This window comes from Molothrus aeneus, chromosome 2 (genome assembly GCF_037042795.1).
Source record: "Molothrus aeneus isolate 106 chromosome 2, BPBGC_Maene_1.0, whole genome shotgun sequence".
NCBI lineage: Eukaryota > Metazoa > Chordata > Aves > Passeriformes > Icteridae > Molothrus > Molothrus aeneus.
Window position 1 is genome coordinate 26065655 of NC_089647.1, and position 17453 is coordinate 26083107.

The 17453-nt window shown below is 39.1% G+C and overlaps 1 protein-coding gene across 1 annotated transcript in view; it reads right to left on the reverse strand.

The window, feature by feature from the left end:
* Positions 1 to 17453, reverse strand: part of POLQ (DNA polymerase theta) — a 52980-nt gene that overhangs the window by 27357 nt on the left and 8170 nt on the right. The window contains exons 5-12 of the mRNA XM_066569513.1: positions 15284 to 15392; positions 12439 to 12658; positions 10448 to 10592; positions 10213 to 10359; positions 8311 to 8523; positions 4475 to 4617; positions 3017 to 3221; positions 2327 to 2469 (exon numbers count right to left, since the gene is read on the reverse strand). Coding sequence (XP_066425610.1) covers positions 2327 to 2469; positions 3017 to 3221; positions 4475 to 4617; positions 8311 to 8523; positions 10213 to 10359; positions 10448 to 10592; positions 12439 to 12658; positions 15284 to 15392 — 1325 coding nt within the window. The remainder of the gene's footprint in view (positions 1 to 2326; positions 2470 to 3016; positions 3222 to 4474; positions 4618 to 8310; positions 8524 to 10212; positions 10360 to 10447; positions 10593 to 12438; positions 12659 to 15283; positions 15393 to 17453) is intronic.

Genomic DNA, 17453 nt, shown 5'->3' on the forward strand with positions numbered 1-17453 from the left:
AATAAACAGAACTAAATAGAGTTTTTAATAAACAAAACTACAGCCTAGGGAATGTGGTTAGAGCATCCTACGCACGACGTAAAGGCACTGAGTCACAGGCGTGGACCATGAAGAAAGTAAAAGCTCTTCTAATCCAGTTTCTGTAATACTTGTACTGATGAGATCTGACTCATATGGTACTCCAATGATTAAACAATTTAAAATCTTTGTCAGATTATTCTTTAAATCCAAGCCACTAAACTATTTTTAAGCTGTCTCTTCAATGTCCTTTAAGAAAACAACATTTTATTCTTTTTTAACATAATTTACAGACATCTATCAACTTTTTAAAACCACGAGTAATCACACTAACCACTCCCACAGCCTCTGATAAAGCAGGAAGGACACAGAACTTGCCAGAACTTGCTGAAGCTTTCATTCACCTGGACTACAAAAAAATCTCCACTTTTATTAACACTAACAAAAAGCCCTCCAGAACTTTTTTTTAATGTTTTTTAGACATAAAATCAATTCTGTTAATGTTTAGTCAGCACAGAGTCAGTTCCTCTATGAGAAGACAAAATGTCTTCATACTTTATCGATATAAAGCAAGATTAATTATTTTGAAAGAATTAAGAGTTGCTTGGCACAAATGTTAAGTGGCACAGAATACTAGATGCCTATGTGGTTGTAAATCATCCATGCTTCTTCATCTGCCGAGAAGAACACAAGTTACTAAGATGGGGGTTTATCTTTTGTTGTTTATTGGGCTTTTGTTGTGATTTGTTTTTTGTCTTTAAAGAAAATTATTTTCCTGTCTAGCAAATCCTTATTTGTTTTAATCAACTTTCCTAAAATACAAGGGCTTTGAATTCAGTCTCATATTTGTACATGTAAAAGATGCAAGCGTAAAAGAATTTAAAAGTCTTTTAGCAGATAAACTCCCTGTAGCTCATAAGGAACACATAAAGAACAATACTTAAAAAAACTAAAAAAGCAACAAAATGAAATAAACCTTTGGCCTTGAAAATGAACAGACTTGCAAGAAAGTGTTTTAGAGTAGCTTAACAGAAGAGAATCTCAAGAACATTCTGTTCAACAGTGTATGATTTAAAATAACCTTAGACAAGATGCTGCAATTAAAAAGTACAGCATAAAAACATTATGCCATTGCTGCCTCTACCCCAGAACAGGAACAAATTTCACCCTTTTTTTTCTGCTTTGGACATGCAAACAGGGAAAGAATTCACCGGTGCATAACACAAAGGAGTTCATTTTATCTGGCAGAAATAGAACAAAATATAATGTGGTCCTCTAAAACAGAGATATGAGTACATATGGGACAGCAGTAGATGCAAAAAAAATCTAGCTGTTTTAGCCCATAAGTGGGTTATTGAATTCACCAAGCAGAGACAGGTACGCTCAGATTCCTGCCTGCCCCTGCCTCCCAGCTCAACAAGCTTTGTAACTGCAAGCACATTCCTCTTGAAGTGAACTTTCTTATCAGACAAGACTACCAAGCTCTGCCTTTGATATATCATCCAGGTAAAGAGAATACACCTCACTCCTAAAGAAGGCTAAAGCTGACTGACAGATTTCAGCTGAAGCTTGCATGACGGGCCTCTGGCAGCCATGAATCCCAAGTAGCTCACTGCAAATCCATCTGGTTTCTTCAATAATCTTCACAAGTTCATGGCTTCCTCTCCCAGGGTCTTAAATAGCAGTGCTTAGCTTTTCAGGTCTATGTGCTCATAAATCTTGACACACTCGGGGACACTTTTCCCTTATAAGATTTATCACACTCCTTCCTTTAGCTCTGGCAGCATCACCAGGCAAGTAAATTAAATCAGGGATGAATTTCACTGTAACTGAATCAAAGAAAGGCTCATCCATAGAAAGGAAGTGGTCTGGGTCTCTGAGGCTTTTTGGAAGCAAAATAGATTCTAAAAGCCGAACATTTTTCTGTGCCTCCAAAAGTAATATGATATTAAGCCTGCTGATCCCAAACATACATTAAAAAAAACCAATTTGTTTTATCAATTTCAAGTGCCTCAGAAAATCTACAATTATTTTATGCTCAAAAGTTATTAAGTTCTGAAATCTTAGTAAGTCAAGGGTGACAAGAAGGGGTTAAATGGCACACAGCACCTGTCTGCACAATAGACACTATGGTAACACACTCATTCTGAAGAACCTTCCATTCAGAAACTTTTCTTCATGAAGGATAAGCTAAGCAAAGCACAGAAAAACCCAAACCTGTGTTCATGGAGCTGCCAAGAACTTTGCATTGTGCTGTCTCCCCTTAGTTTTGGTAGTGGAAAATACAAGACACAGAATAGGAACCTACCAAATAGACAATATGCAGATCATTCTCCAGAACAAAGCTTTTCATAGCTCGCTGCAGGTCAGCAAAGATTTCCATGGCTTCAATTGGTGAAAGAGAAGAGGAAAGAGTAGCTGAGCCAAGATGTGTTGGGTGATAAACCTTTGCTGTTAAAAAAATATATATATTACATAGAGAAACATTTAGGTGCAAGTTTATAATAATTTTCAGGTTGTGCTGCATTTGAGAGATTTCTAACTTTTCACAGCTGCTTTTTCAATAAGAAATAGTGTATGTCTCCATTCTAAAGACAGAAAAATGGAAACAATAACAGGTTTAGCCTTGCCTATGTCTAAACTAGCCTTTTTCTCTTTAGAAAGACAAAAATCACAGTCTGCAGTTAATATGCACCAATCCTGTGGTAAAAGTTTGCTTTGTTTAAATATTTTGGGAATTTTTAGACTAAGATGCATCAGTCTTAGAGGTGATGTGCAAGTGATATGCAGGTGATGTGATGTGCCTTCCAAGAACATGTGCATGCAAAATATGATAAAAGAGGTGTAAAGATACCTTCCAGAAAGATAGAAAATTCTTGAAACACAATTCTTTAAAATACAATAAAAATGCAGAGAAGTCCTTACTGTTAATTTACATTGAACATCTACTCAGTTAGCAAATCAAAACTGCAATCACTGGGAGGAACACCAGCTTTACCTTTCACATCATTGCCAGAGTCCACAACCTGAATGAATTCATTTTCCAGCAGCCATGCCACACAAGCCTCGATAGGTCCAGCCTGTGCTTTGTCTTGTTCTTTCCCATTTTCCCACTCTCTTTCCTTCAAGCTGGATGCAAGCAGAGTGCAAGAGGCATAGGTCTGCACATCCTCTGGAGTGTTGGCTACTCCCCCCACTATGATCTGTTGAAGAAAAATACCTGCTCATATTGCCAGAGATGCAGCAGGACAGAACACCAGATCAGAAAATCAAAGAGAGTGATCCATCATCTCAGTTTTAAAGAACCATTTTCCCAGAGAGGGGAATATGAGGCAAAGCAACAGGTAACTTTTAAAGATGTTTTTGGCAAGAAGTCAGTCATCTTGGGCAGAAGTAAGAGGACTAAGCTATGGAAAAGAATGATTAACAAAATCTTATTTTGAAAGTGAACATACACATAGCAGCAAGTTAGATTTGAGACTAGCCTGAGGCATTTTTCTTAGCCAACACTGTGAAATATTAAAGTATGTTAGAACACAAACTGCAATTTTGTGAATACAAAAAGCCAACCATGAAAGTGAAGTTCTTGTAAGGCTATTCAGCATCTGAAGATTTGTCTTAATAAATATGAATGCTATACCCCACCATTGTTTTCCTGATTGAGAGCGATTTTGTTCACCTTGGATTTTGGTTTTGCCTTAAAGGAAGCCCCTTCTTTTAGATAGCTCTTACGCAGAAAAAAACATTTAGAAATTCCATTGGTCTGCTAAAATTCAAAATCTATGGAAGTACAACTCGGTTCTAAGCATCACAAAAGCTTTCAAAAGACAGTAAAAGTACAGCAAACAGATTCTATTTAAAGAATCTTGTATCTAATCCAAGTTCAAGCCCAAAAGCAGCTTTGGAAAAGGACGTAAGCTCACCGACGTGAAATGAAATCCTTTTAGTCCTATAGGAACCCTACAGAGGAGGGAGCAAATTGGATGCCACCCCTGTTTGCTCATCCAAAATGTATTCCCAAAATTTCAATCATTCCTGTGCAGAAGAGGTAGGTAAGTTGAGGGGGTAAATAAGAGACCCTATAAGGTTCCACAAATGTCATTATGGCCCAATTCAGTCTACAAAGCCTCTAGGATCAGTAATTTACAAACATCCTCCAGTTAACAGTGTCGGGTCACACCTGAAGTTTAAGAATCACACTTCGTTCTGCCTGCTGCTCGAGTACATCTAGACACAATAGCAAAGCTTCTTTGCGGGTCCCACTCTGCAGCAAGCAGAGAAACATCCTAGACAAAATGCTGAATACTGAAGCAAGCTGGCAGAGCCAAATAAATGTCTGGCTTGACAAAGGAGGAAACACATGAAAAAGAAGTGCACAGAAAACATTTGGTGGTGTCACAGAAGAAACCACCCTGCAAGGGTCCAAGCACAATTCTAATCCCTGAGTGTCCCATACCTCAAGTATTGCTCTTTTCATGCTAGAAGCAACACCTTCCCCTTCTCTTCTAAGCAAACAGCTGCAAACAGGTTTGAGAGATCCCTGAAGTAGAGCAGTACCTTTTGATCTCTCTGAGGGCTTGCAGACTAAAATGCTCTCACCTATTGGAGAAGAAAAACAAAACAAATACAAAACCAATTACTTTAGTACTGCATCTTAGCACTAAAACAGCTGCACACAGCTCACCAAGGACATATTATTGGAATGGAAAACTGTAAGTATTTTCAAAAAAGTTCAGTAACAAAAGAAGAGAAAAAATGTGCAACCTTAAACAGTGCATATGAATTGCTATGTAAGAACTGCTAGTACATCAGAACTAAGGCAGAGCCACCTTCAAAGTTACATTAGGCTAGTCTAGGTCTTGCCAAGTTATCCACAGCCTCTCTGTTCATCTGCTTTGCTGCTGAATCACTCTTGCTTCTTGTTCTGGAGTTGACTGGAACTATAATATACAGTGGCATTAATTTGACTTTTTCATTACATTAATAAACTGAAAAAATTTTCAGAAGTAATAAGAAAACATAAAAGCTGCACAGTATTTTGACAGTTTGTACTAAGTCAACCAGCTTTCATTTCCAGAAATAACTAATTCAGAAATCCAAAATTACCAATCTAAGTAACTATGCATCCTCTAAACTTTCATATATGCATTTATATACACATACACATAAGTATCCTACATGGTTTCCACTGAAAGTACGTCTCAATATATCCTACCTTAAAATTCTCTATCAGACATTGTTCAGTTAATCTCCAACTACTGAAACTCTGTGAGAGACAAAAACCATCCCAGAGCCACAAAAGAAAAATGAAAATAATGGGTAAATTCCTTTAATGAGATCAAAATACTGAGGCAAGGGGGTTAGAAACTAAAAGGTGATTGATTAAGGACAGCTGTTTAATCATGTGTATTGTTTAACTTTTGCTGTGCTTGCGAAGACAAAATGAGAAAATGCAAGGATATTTTGATAAGGAACTGCGTCCCAAAGCAGGAGGGAAAGAGTACCAGACTTGCAAGGCTGTTGAGATAAGCAAGGCTCCTCAGACCCCCAGAAAAGCCTAGACCAGCCTTGTGGTTTGAACTGCCACCAAGAGAGCAGGGAGCACGCACAAGGAGACAAGGAGAGAGGTCCACCCTGAGGAAGACATTGGAAAGCTTGTCTGCTTCCTCCCACGCAACCACCAGATGACCACCAGAGCACTGCACTTATTATTAATCATAATGCCAAGCAGGGCTGGGCAGCGCTAGGAAATGAATATGCATGGTGAACTGCAAAACCTGATGCACATGTAACCTCTCAGGCAATAAAGAGAGGGTGAAGTTCTTCAGAAAGCACGTGCATCTTGTGGAGTTTTTCCATGTATCAGCTTAACCATGGAAAACACAGTGGTCACATAAAGGATATTTTTTCCACAAAGCTATTAGGGAGAAACTGGATCACTGAAGACCTTGGCTAGTTGCAAGCTTTGTCAACTGGTACAGGACAAATGAATTATGGGTAGGACATGTTTGCCTTTGACTAAGAGAAGAGTACTAGTTTTGGATTAGCTGTACATTAAATATCATGACAGATTTATGATAACTTGTTAAGATTTAAATGGATGTCATCTGGACACAAGGTAATTTTGGTAGTGGGTATCTGAGTATGATCCTAGGAATGTTAACTTAGGATAAAACTGTAGCTGTGGAAATGCTACAGTAATTTGCAAATCCAGAGGTAATGAAAACACAGCTGCACTTAAATTTAATGAACAGAATAAATAAATGCAGTGTAGGCAAGTAACAAAATACAGCTTAAACATAATTACATAAATTAACTACAGAATGAAATGATGTTCAGAGGATGTGTCTTTGATTTTTTTAATCCTGCCAGGTGAAAATGTTGATATCAGTTGATCATGTACTTTTGACAGAACTGGAGAGTAGGTAAGATAAGCTGCCTGTAAAGCAGGTTGGTGAAAGAAAAGCTTATTTTTATTTTAGCCATAAAGAACATCTATTCATTTTGTATTTGGGTTCTGATGTGACCTGAAATTTACTCTGAAAACTTCCCTTTGACTCTTTCAGAGTGATGTACCTAAAAGAAAATCTAACAGAAGATGGGTATCCACTTAGCTCTACATTATCTGACAGTTTTACAAGACTTGGGGGATATTCTTTCCCAAGATGCCACTGATAATTCAAAGCTAATAATTGCAATCTAGTAAACAATAAATTTTTAAAAAAGGAACTGAGCTGTTCCAATATCCATTATTGAACATTTCAGGTACTAGGGGAAGTCCAGGTTAGCATCAGACTAGACAAACTCTGGATATCTAGGCATAAAACTCCATTAAAACCTACAAAGGCCCTACTAAATTCTAGATTTTGTTCAGCTTCACCTATTTCTCTTGGGAAAACCGTAGTTTTGATGAATACTAAAAGAAACACATTTCACTCTCCAAAATTATATTTTTAAGTTTCTATCAAATCAAGAAAAATAAATTAAAAAAACAAAATGGAAGACAATCCAAAACTATAATGTTGGGAGAGGAGGAGGAATTCAAACCAACAGCATTTATCTTTTGTCTGTCAGCTAAATTTCATATCCACATAAGGAACTTTATCCAGCTGAAGTTGATGTCCTCCAGTCTCCCTACTCCGTGACAGAGTAGCAGCTGGCAACATAGCTTTATGTTCTCATCCAAAAGACTCTGTGGAGTGGAAAAAAATGGTACATTCATGAAGCTCATCAGCATAAAATCAACTGCTTACACATCAGAACTGTCACATCAGAACTGTCAAAAAGGGTACTAATTATTGTAACTTGAAGGAGAAAAAGAAGAAACTTCAAGGAATAATGTAATTTTACACCTGCCTGCTACAGTCAAATGAGAAAGTCTGGAAAATTTCAAAATCCAGCCTGCAGCTGCCCTTTCCTTGAACGCACAGGGAGAGCTCACAGAGATATAGGTCGCAAAATGCTCTGTTGCTATGCTACTCAGGCAAAAATAGAAAGCTAAATGTAAGAACAGTCTGCTTACATAGGGCTCCAGCAACCACCAATCAAACAATCAGGAGGGCAAATCCCACTTCCCGCATCTGTTGAACTTCTTCTTTTCTACTGTGTTTATACCTGCATAATGTGGCTTTTTGCAATCATCCACAAAGATAAATTTTCATTGCAAATTAAAATAATAGGCAGGATTTTTTTGTTGAACATCAGTCAGTGCCACTGTATGCAAGAAGGTGCCATATTACCTGTGAACTACTGATCATATTTCCTTGTCTGTCTCATTACTACTTTCAAGATCCATAAAATTGATGGTTAAGTTTAATAAATCTAAATCATAATTTCAGACAACAGAAGTTTGTCAAATTAGGGTTGTAGACTTGACTTTGTAGACATGCATTTCTTACATTTTAGGCCCATCCAATGAGAGCTTACTGCAAATTTTCTCACTAAAACTCTAAACGCTTTAGTCAACTGACCATGGATCACAGAATTAAGGCAAATGAACAACACAGCCTTAGAAGCTAACAAGAATTCAAAGGCAAAAATAGCCTGTTCCTGAAGTAACTGACATATAAATACCAAAGTCAATCTCAGGCAGTGAAAACAATCCCCTGGGAATTACAACTTTTACTCCATTAATACCAAACAAATTAATACCAAACAAACTCATCTTGATTAACCTAATCATACAGCACACCGAAGGAATCCATCATGATTAGTTGCTAATTGCGAAGCACCGCCCTGGATTTAATCAGGTTAACACTGCTCCGACAGAATGCCAATAAAGGCTCTGCTCACCCTCTGTGTCCACCCCTTTCCTGCCAGCCCTTCCAGCCATCTGCTTGTAGGTGAGGATGTCCAGCAGCCTGCCCCCGAAGGTAGGCGTGCGGATGATGACGCGGCGCGCGGGCAGGTTCACTCCCGACGACAGCGTGGAGGTGGCGGCCAGCACGCGGATCAGGCCCTGCCGGAAGGCTCCCTCAATGATGTCCCGCTCGTCAAATGTCAGGCCTGGGGAGACGTGGCTTTTAGTGACCCGTGTGATGGTGAGACTGAATGTTAGAGCTGAAAATACTGCTGTCCAGCAAGGGAAGAGCAGACTTAATGAACATTCACCAGGCAGCGTTAGGAACCAGACTTGCAGCACTACTTTAGTTAACTTCTGACCGGTAAGTGAAGAGAAATTTCACCATTAAGTTTTTATTATTCAACTGAAAGTGATATATTAGCTTTTCTAATATGACAAGATGAACTACTTACTCCTTAGTAGTACTTACTTACTACTTATTATATTTACAAGCACTGCAAGTAAATATATAAAGAAATAAAATAAAAAAATGAGAAAACAGGGAAATAGGATTTACTTATCTGCCATCCTGACCCTGGATTCCATCTTCATTATTTCCATTACACATCTAGTATGTATCTTTCTACATTACCTTCAGGCTTCAGGCCAATTTTATAAGAAATACAGATTCTGTAAGCATTTGGAGTTATTCCTCCTACATAATCAATGCCATAGCTACTGTTTTCTCTCCCAGTCAGTCTTTTCTCTCAGTGAATCAACAGGTGACATGCTCTATTACCTACCTAAGTAAGAAATAAAAAATCCAAGCAGAAGTGTTCACAACACATGCTCCTTTCATTTTTATTTTTATTGTTATACTGCCTCTATTCACTCATTTATTTCAATATTAAGCTGACGAAAATTGCTCTGAAATACTCTGGCAGCTTTAGGAAAAACTTGAAAATCCTGGAGCTGCAAATCAGTTAAGTTTTCTGCCATTTCACAAAGAAAGGACCAGGCAAGTTGTATTCCAGAAGTTGCTGTTATCCAACCGTCCTGGTTTAGGGCAAATTTGGGAGAAAACCTCCAAAAGGGGGGCCCTCCAGAAAGCAAACCCACACAGCCCCTCCCCCTAACTGGTTTGGGAAGGATTCCTCAGAGAGAAGTGGAAAGAACCTGTTTATTTAACAGGCAAAACACCCCCCAGCACACAAAATGAACCATACCAGATGACACCACTCTTTCACCACTCTGAAAAAGATGACAAATTCAGAAAGTCTCTCCTGTTATCAGTCCCTCCAGTGCTGGGAATGGCTGCTGCAGGCCACAAAGTGAAAAATCTCAATGTTTCTCAGGTCCCAATCTGGAGCAGGCTCAAGTAGTTCCAAGAAAAGGGAAAGAAAGACAGTCCAGGGAAAAATTTGGACTGCCTAGCTAAACTAACTAACAAGCAAAAGCAAAAGCAAAAGCAACAGCATAGCAGGAGCAAAAGCAAAAGCAAGAGCAAAAAGTGAAAGCTGCACTATGGACTGCCCTGTCTGCATCCTGCCAACTGTGGGGGAGTGAGCAGGCTGAAAACAAAACAAAACTTCGCTTTTCAGAGCTAGTCTTGAAGGCACAGAACATAACATCCAGCACAAACAGAACAGCTGACTGGGGATACAAGTATCATAAAGTCACCCTAGGACACCAACACAACATAGAGAAGATGCAGCAAAACAATTTGTGAATTAAAGTCTTCAGCCCCAAAAACGAATTTCAAATTTGCCTGTTACTGTGGGATTCTTAAAGCTTATTTAATCATAATCTACAGAATGCTTTAAAAAGCAACTGGTAAATTGCTGATACCTGCAAGAAAAAGAACCCATATGACTTAACCACTACTAATTCAAGACCAAGATATTCAGGAATACCTGCATGATGAAATGCAACTCCCCATGGCAAAGTACGCTGGAGCACAGAATCCAGGCCTGAAATCGAACGCTTTAACTGATCCAGGACCTCATCAATCCCTTCTCTGTTCACAACAACTGGGGCAAGGGCTGAGTTTTTTGCAGAACCTTGAGAAAGAAAGTATTTTTATAGTTCCTACTAAAATTAATTTTCTTTAAAGGCACTGTAGTCCTCTATGAAGTACTTTTCTCTTACTCTCAGTTTGTTGCAAACCGTAGAACTCCTTGGCAATGATGTCTGCCAGCTTCTCACACCAGTTCTTGGATGGACAGAAGAGCAGGACTGAATGGCCACCACAAACAGTCTCATAACACAGGCTCACAATATGGTCTTCATCTCCCTGAATTGAGATAAAATATTTTCAGTGCACTCTCAGATTGAATGATGTCTGTAAATGCTGTCCTTCTTCTGTATCCCAGAAGGAAGCTTCTACTTCCAGTCAGAAAGAGAAGCAATCAGAACATGGAGGACTGTTAGCTCAGTTTCTGTCTTGCTTTATGAAGTACAAGCACTAGTATGACTACATTGTTGAGGGCAGTTCTAGACCTACCCGTGAATACATGTAATGCTTTACATCTTGCTTTCAGAAATCTTTTTCTGAATGAAGGCCACACAGTGCACAAATAAATCACTGCAACCTCCACATCATGGCTAACAGCAGTGGGGAAGAGCCCCAAAGGAAAACCCCTCTACTTAAACTAGGGAACATTTTTTAACTTGGATGTCTGAACTAAAAGCCTGGCATGTAGCAGTCTAAGCATCCCCAGTAAGAGGCACTCAGCAAGCACTGCTGACCAAAGACTGCAGGTGTTCTGAGCACAGTGGAAGGCTTTTAGGGATACTTATATAGATGTTCATGCAAAAACCTGCTGTTTACAGCTTGCTTTTTTGGTTTTAAGATCTTAAGAGTGTCCCTGCAATTGATCTGTTATGCTTGCCTATGCCAGATTCTCTTGTAGCAAGCAGGCCAAAGGAAGAAGTGAAAAATGTAGGAGTACAGCAAGAATTAAAAAGCACTAAAATGCAAATGAAAACAGGGGAGCAATGGCAGGAACTTTTCCACAAGGAATCAGCCGAATTCAGCTGAAGTGGTGAAGTTATCAAGTTCCCTTTTACTGGTCCAGGCTGAAGCACAGAAGTCTGAAGATGCAGTGATAGATTTCAAGCCCAAGATCCCCCAATCCTATAAAATAAGGCAACTCCTTTAAACCATTGAGTCATAAGCCTAGTTTAGTTCTTTCTCTTGCTTAATTTAGTAACTATCCAAAGCAACTGTCTCAAAAATATCCAAATGCAACATCACCTTTTCAATATGATCACATAAAAACTAACTTCCAAATGCTCTAGTGAAAAACACTTCCTTTTGTTTCCAGGATACTTTTTCTTGGCTGTGCCACCACACTACTGACAAGAGAATGTCTGTGCAAGAATGGAGTGCAAAACTTTCCAAAATATTGCTGCCATTCAGCCCATATTGCCCAACTACTACACTAATATTATACAGAGCAGTTAAATCAACTGGAGAGATAATTTACCCTTCAAAGACTCCACAGGAAAGGACCTACAAGTAGACAGCTCAAATTTCCCACTTGTACCCATTTGGTTCCTTGAAATCATCATAGTATGTTACCCCTAACTTTCCATATCCTTTTCAAGTGTGCAAAAGGACTAACTACTGAAAACAGATTCAGAAGAATTGGAATGGACATCTGCCTTCTAATCAGTGTCAAAATTAGATCATTTAGCAGTTTAACAAAAGCAGGTTCAATACCAGATTTTATACCAATATTTTCTCCCAATTATGAATGCAAATTCCTTGGCCTAAGCAGGAAATACTTACCTACATTTATGAAAGGGAAGTATATTTCCAGACACAAGATAGAGTGGTGGGTAAAGGGAGAATCAAACTCTTTATACCTGTCAAGTACTCAGAGACAACATAACTGCAAAGTCAATTTTGTCTTCAAGTCAGATTCAAAAATCTTCAATACCTTCATGAGTCTGTATTTTGCGGTTTTTTTGTTTAAGGCAGGAGAAGACAAAAATACCAATTTTATTCTCAGTTTGAGCATGAAGTAAACAACAAAGTTGTGAATGTCATCTATTTTAAAATAAATAAAAAACATGCCAGGAGCTGTCTTTTTAACTTTAGCACTACCAAAGGCACTATCCCAAGGTTTTGTTACCTTCAGTTGCAGCTTGGGCTGGAATTCTCGCACTAAATTCATGGAGGAGTCATATATGTTGCTGCCAATTTTCACCCACTCCTTGAGGGGCACAGGGCGGAAATCTGTACAGTAGAGCTCTGCATCTAACCATGAGGCCAGGAGCCCCAGGTTAGGGAGGGTAGCACTCATGCCTACTATCTGTATCCCACCAAAACCAGGACTGGTGCTCTTTGTGTGTCTGGAAACGGTTAAAAGAAAATGAAAGTTAGTGACAACACAGGTTACTGTTCTGGAGAATGGAATTCAGAAAAAACAGTTCAATCTAATTCCTTCCAGCCTCTCAAGTCCAAAGCTAATTTTTCAACTTCTTGACAAAGAAAGAAGCCATATTAGAAAACAGGTCAGGTTATGCACTGATAATAAGCTAATTCAGCTTTTAATCAATTTGAACCTAAACCTCTACTTTCTTTAGGTAGCCAACAGCTATGAATTGACTGCATATTTGGAGAGACTGAAAACAAATACAAAGATCTAGTTCCTTGCCACTAACAAAAATATGGAAATAAAGGAATGGCTCAATCTCCACTGCAATCTTTCTAAGCTTAAATACCTTAATTAAAACACTTCTATTTGCTTCCATTTCAGGACAAATAATATTAGACTAATGTCTTCCTAGATATGGGAACCAAAGCCCCAAGAACAGCAAAGAAGCAAGTAGCTTCTGTTCCTAAAATACTGAACAGCAGCTTTCACTAAAGACAGTGAGAAGTCATGGACTCCTAACAAACCTGACAACACAAACTGTTAATTTAGATACCCAAATTTAGATTCTAATTCAGGCTTTTACATCCACACAATAGGGTTTTTTGTGCTTCTAAGCTTGTGTTTGAAAAGTACTCATTTGCATTGCACTGAGCCACAAATCAAGACTCTAAAAAATAAAAAGATCTAACAAATCACTGTGAGCTCAGAAATAACCTGAATCTTCTTAGAGGACCCTGGTAATCCTGGCAAAGACAAGACAGAGAAAACAAGATTATCCAGAAACTGAGTATAAAAGGCCAGTCACTGACGAGACAGAAACAAGGAAGTTGAAGAGAGGCAGACTCTTCCGTTATCCAAGCTCTTTAAGCATTTGCTGGTACAGCTTCACCATCAAGGTTACAGATTTTTGTCCCTACAGGAACTCTGGACCTTTTCCTCCCTAAGGCAATTATTGACCTCCAAGGATTAAAAAAGTTCTAGCTCTACATCATATTATGTGACTAAGGAGGAGAAAAATCTGCTGCAGAATTTTGGCTGAGTCTGGAAAAGCCTTGTGGAGAAGCATGGACACCCACACAGGCAGTGGCCATCTGAGAACATTTTCTTGCTGTGAAGACACAGCTTGTACTTCAATGGGATAGGCACTGATCATTCTGATAACTGGCCAGACTGGACAGTATTTAAAGACTTTATATAAGGTCATTAAATAACAGAGGGGAAAAAAAAAACCCAAAATACAGACTTAGAAGGACATTTGAGAGAAAATGTGGTCTTCAGCTCCAGGAATCCAGTGGATTCCAAACTAAAATTAGCTGCCACTTCCTTCATGTCAGGAAGTGGTACAGGGTACCACTGTCACCTTGATCCTGACAGAGAGATAGAGAACCTGGGTCCCAGCATGCCTGCATTAAGGATGAAACAGTGTCGTCCCAGGAACATTCCTTGATGCACCTGTACTTTTTTCCTCCTGGCAAGTGTTTTCTCCTTCCTGCTTCCTCAATGCAAGGGAGGAAAGCAGAGGGTGAGCCTGCACCTGTGCTGCAGCTACCTGATAAACCAAGAGAAAAGGAGTGGCAAAGTCACTCACACTGCTCCAAAGTGTAATAACTTCCAGGATTTATGGGGAGAATGTGAGAAGTCAGATGTGATTAGACCAAGAACACTGCTGGCTCCTGGAAATCATGATGGGCAATACTGGGTGAAATGTCCAGTGGAGAGACAGTGTAGAAATGGCAGCTCCCCAGAACTAAATAGATGGTCTCTGCTTAGCCAGCACTGGTACAACACACAAGACAAGAAGCAGCAGAGAAAACTGACAAAATTTGACTTTTTGTGCTAAAGAAACCGTTGATTTTGACTCTTCTCTCAGCACCACCAATAAAGATTAAGAAGGTTACACCACCTCCTCCATTTCCTTTTTTCTGTGTTTGGGCACTATGGAGCAGCTGGACAGCTTGGTGCTGAGGATCTAGATACTTAATTCTTAAAAGTTTCTAGAGGTCTTCTCAAACATCTTATCTAGTCCCCTAAAGAGTCAAATCAATTCTGCTAAAGGCAAGAAAACATGCAACCACTAGGCTATCACATGTTATAAGCAAAAGCAGAGCTCACCCTGAGCAGGGCTAACCAAGCAGACTGCTGACATATCCTCTAAGCCTTCTGATCATTTCACCATGCACAAGTTAACAGCCTGCCCACTCTTCCATCACACCAGAGCATTCCAGTAGGATAATTACACCACTCCATGAAGCACTGAAAAATTAGGCAGGGCAAATCTGCTAGCAAAACCGTTTTTAAAAAATCCAAAGTTTAAAAAAAAAAGGCTAAGGAAGTAAATGAAAGCTTCAGCCTTACTTCTTTTCCTGAGAGGATAAATCCCATGGTAGCACACAAATTGAAAACCATGTGGAAAAGAGGGTTTAACTACAATGGCAGGTCCCTGAAAAGGGCTGTGATGAGATCTTAATAAACAAAATAGTCTAGGTCATACCTCTCATAAAAACGTTGGAGCTAACCCAAGTTTCCATTCACACAGAGAATAAATATTTAGAGTCATCAATTATTTAGCAGTAAAAGACAAATATCTCAGTCTGCTCACCTTTTTGCTACCTTCTCTGTAACATATCTCACTTTGGTCAGGAGGAGTTCCAGCAGATATCCTCGATGAGAGTCTCCCAGCATGTGCAACTCATCCACAACAACCACTCCTGATAAAGAAGACCACTCAGGTCATTTCTGACAAACCTCCAAACTAAGAGCAAATAGCCTCAATCCTTTCCCATTCCACATGATGAACAGAAATTTAAATTCACAAATCCATCTATGCTTACCAACACCACGATTGGCTTCCTTCTGTCACTGAGAGAGACAAATCATGACTGATGTCATGAGGTTTTATACCCACAACCACACATAGACACAATCAGTTTTTAAAAAATAAAAATAAATCGGTTGAGTTGTTAGTCTAGACAGCACACAAAACAGTATTACAGCATCTATACTGTAACTGCCTTGCAAGTAAAAACCCTCAGGCCTCAGAGTATCTGGAAAGGAAAATTCCAGCACTCAAATGAGCTAGCAAAAAATTTTGTTGACATCACTGTCTTAGTTAAAAACATCATTTTTTACTAATGCAGTTGTGTCAGAAAAAAAAACAAGAGTAGATGTAATTACACTGGCAGAGTTTCTTCCTATTAAATTGCTCTTCATTAACCAAACCTGAATGAGTTCTACTACTTAGCTTTGGCTTTCTAATGAAAAAAAATCCTATGTGACAGCTTTGTTGCCCTCCTACCTCCTGCAAATGACATTTTAATCTATTAACCACCTCCATCGAACTTTTAAGGTGTGTAGAAATATCTAAAAGACTAATGTCTAAAAAGGCTTCTGAATGTCAGCAGCTGGAGACACCAGACCAGACTAGAGTGTTCCCTGAGGAGAAAACACAGAGCCACTACCACTCAGGCACCCAGTGCACCTCCTGCACACATCCCAGCAGCAGCATGTACCCTTTCTGGCCAGCTGACAGGGTCCCAGGGAGATGGAGTAGGATAAAGGAAGGTTACACAAAAAAAAAAAGCAGGGCACAGAGGACACCACACTTCATTAGCTCTGCTGCTGTGGAATTTTTTTTCCTCCCTGGTGCAGCTATGTAATTTCTTTCTGGTGCGGCTAAAATAGCAGGAGCTTAAGGGCAAATGTGACCTTACATTATCTGTCTCAATGCTATTTTTCCTTCTCTTTTTTTTCTCTCCTTCCTACATATGTTCCTTCTCTCTCCGTCTGTTTTCTCCCTCCTTCTCTTTCAAGCCACTTAAGTTAGAAAAGAGTGCTGCACTGCTTCATCAGCCTCTTTTACAAACTCCCACCCATCCAGCTCCTCTGTCTTCCTCTACTTCCTCTGTTCTGTGCTTGCTTGTAAATAATGGCAATTCATTGGTCACCAAATACATATTTGTTCAGCTACCAGAAAAGGCTTCTTCCTGCTTCCCCATACAACAATCTGCCTGAATTCTCCCAGAGCTGAGACAGGACAGTTTAATCAGATACCTACCAAAGCAAAATCCATGCAAGTCACTTCAAACCTTCATCATACCACAGAGGTACTGAAAATGAGGCTACACTCAGTCTGCTATTTCTGTCTGCAAATTAGGTGTATCCCTAGAAGACAGCAGAAAAAAAAACCTACTAAAAAGTACCTGAGAGCTACCAGACATGTTTACTGCAGAATAACTAGGTTGTTTTAATTCCCCATCCTGTATAGAACTAAAAAGTTTTGAATGAAAAGCAGAAAGGACTTGATTTTTTTAAAATATAATTCAACTAGTAACATTTTAATTTCAAGTTTAAATTAAGAAACAAATATCACAACAGCACATTACAAATCCATTCCCAGCTGACACACTGCTGAGAAAGCAGCAGATTATTCTCTAATAATTTTCCTAAAAATTTCTTTAGCATGAGTGTCAAGAGGCTGAACAAGAGGAATATCATCTCCCATGTACCTGGATGTTCTAAACTGACACCTTATATAATAATTAGCAACACAGCATTGCTTTTAAAGCACAGAGAGCTCTGGCAGGCAGAGGATTTGAGTTTCTCTCAACAACTTCCAAAGGCAACGTGAGCTATCAGCATGGGGTTGACATCAGTAAAAGGAACAGCTCAAGCTTGAGATGGAATCCAGCCAGGATTGCAGTCATCTCCCAATAACTCATCTCAAAAGATAAAACACCCTTGTTACAAACTGGTCTAAATTTAGAATTAAT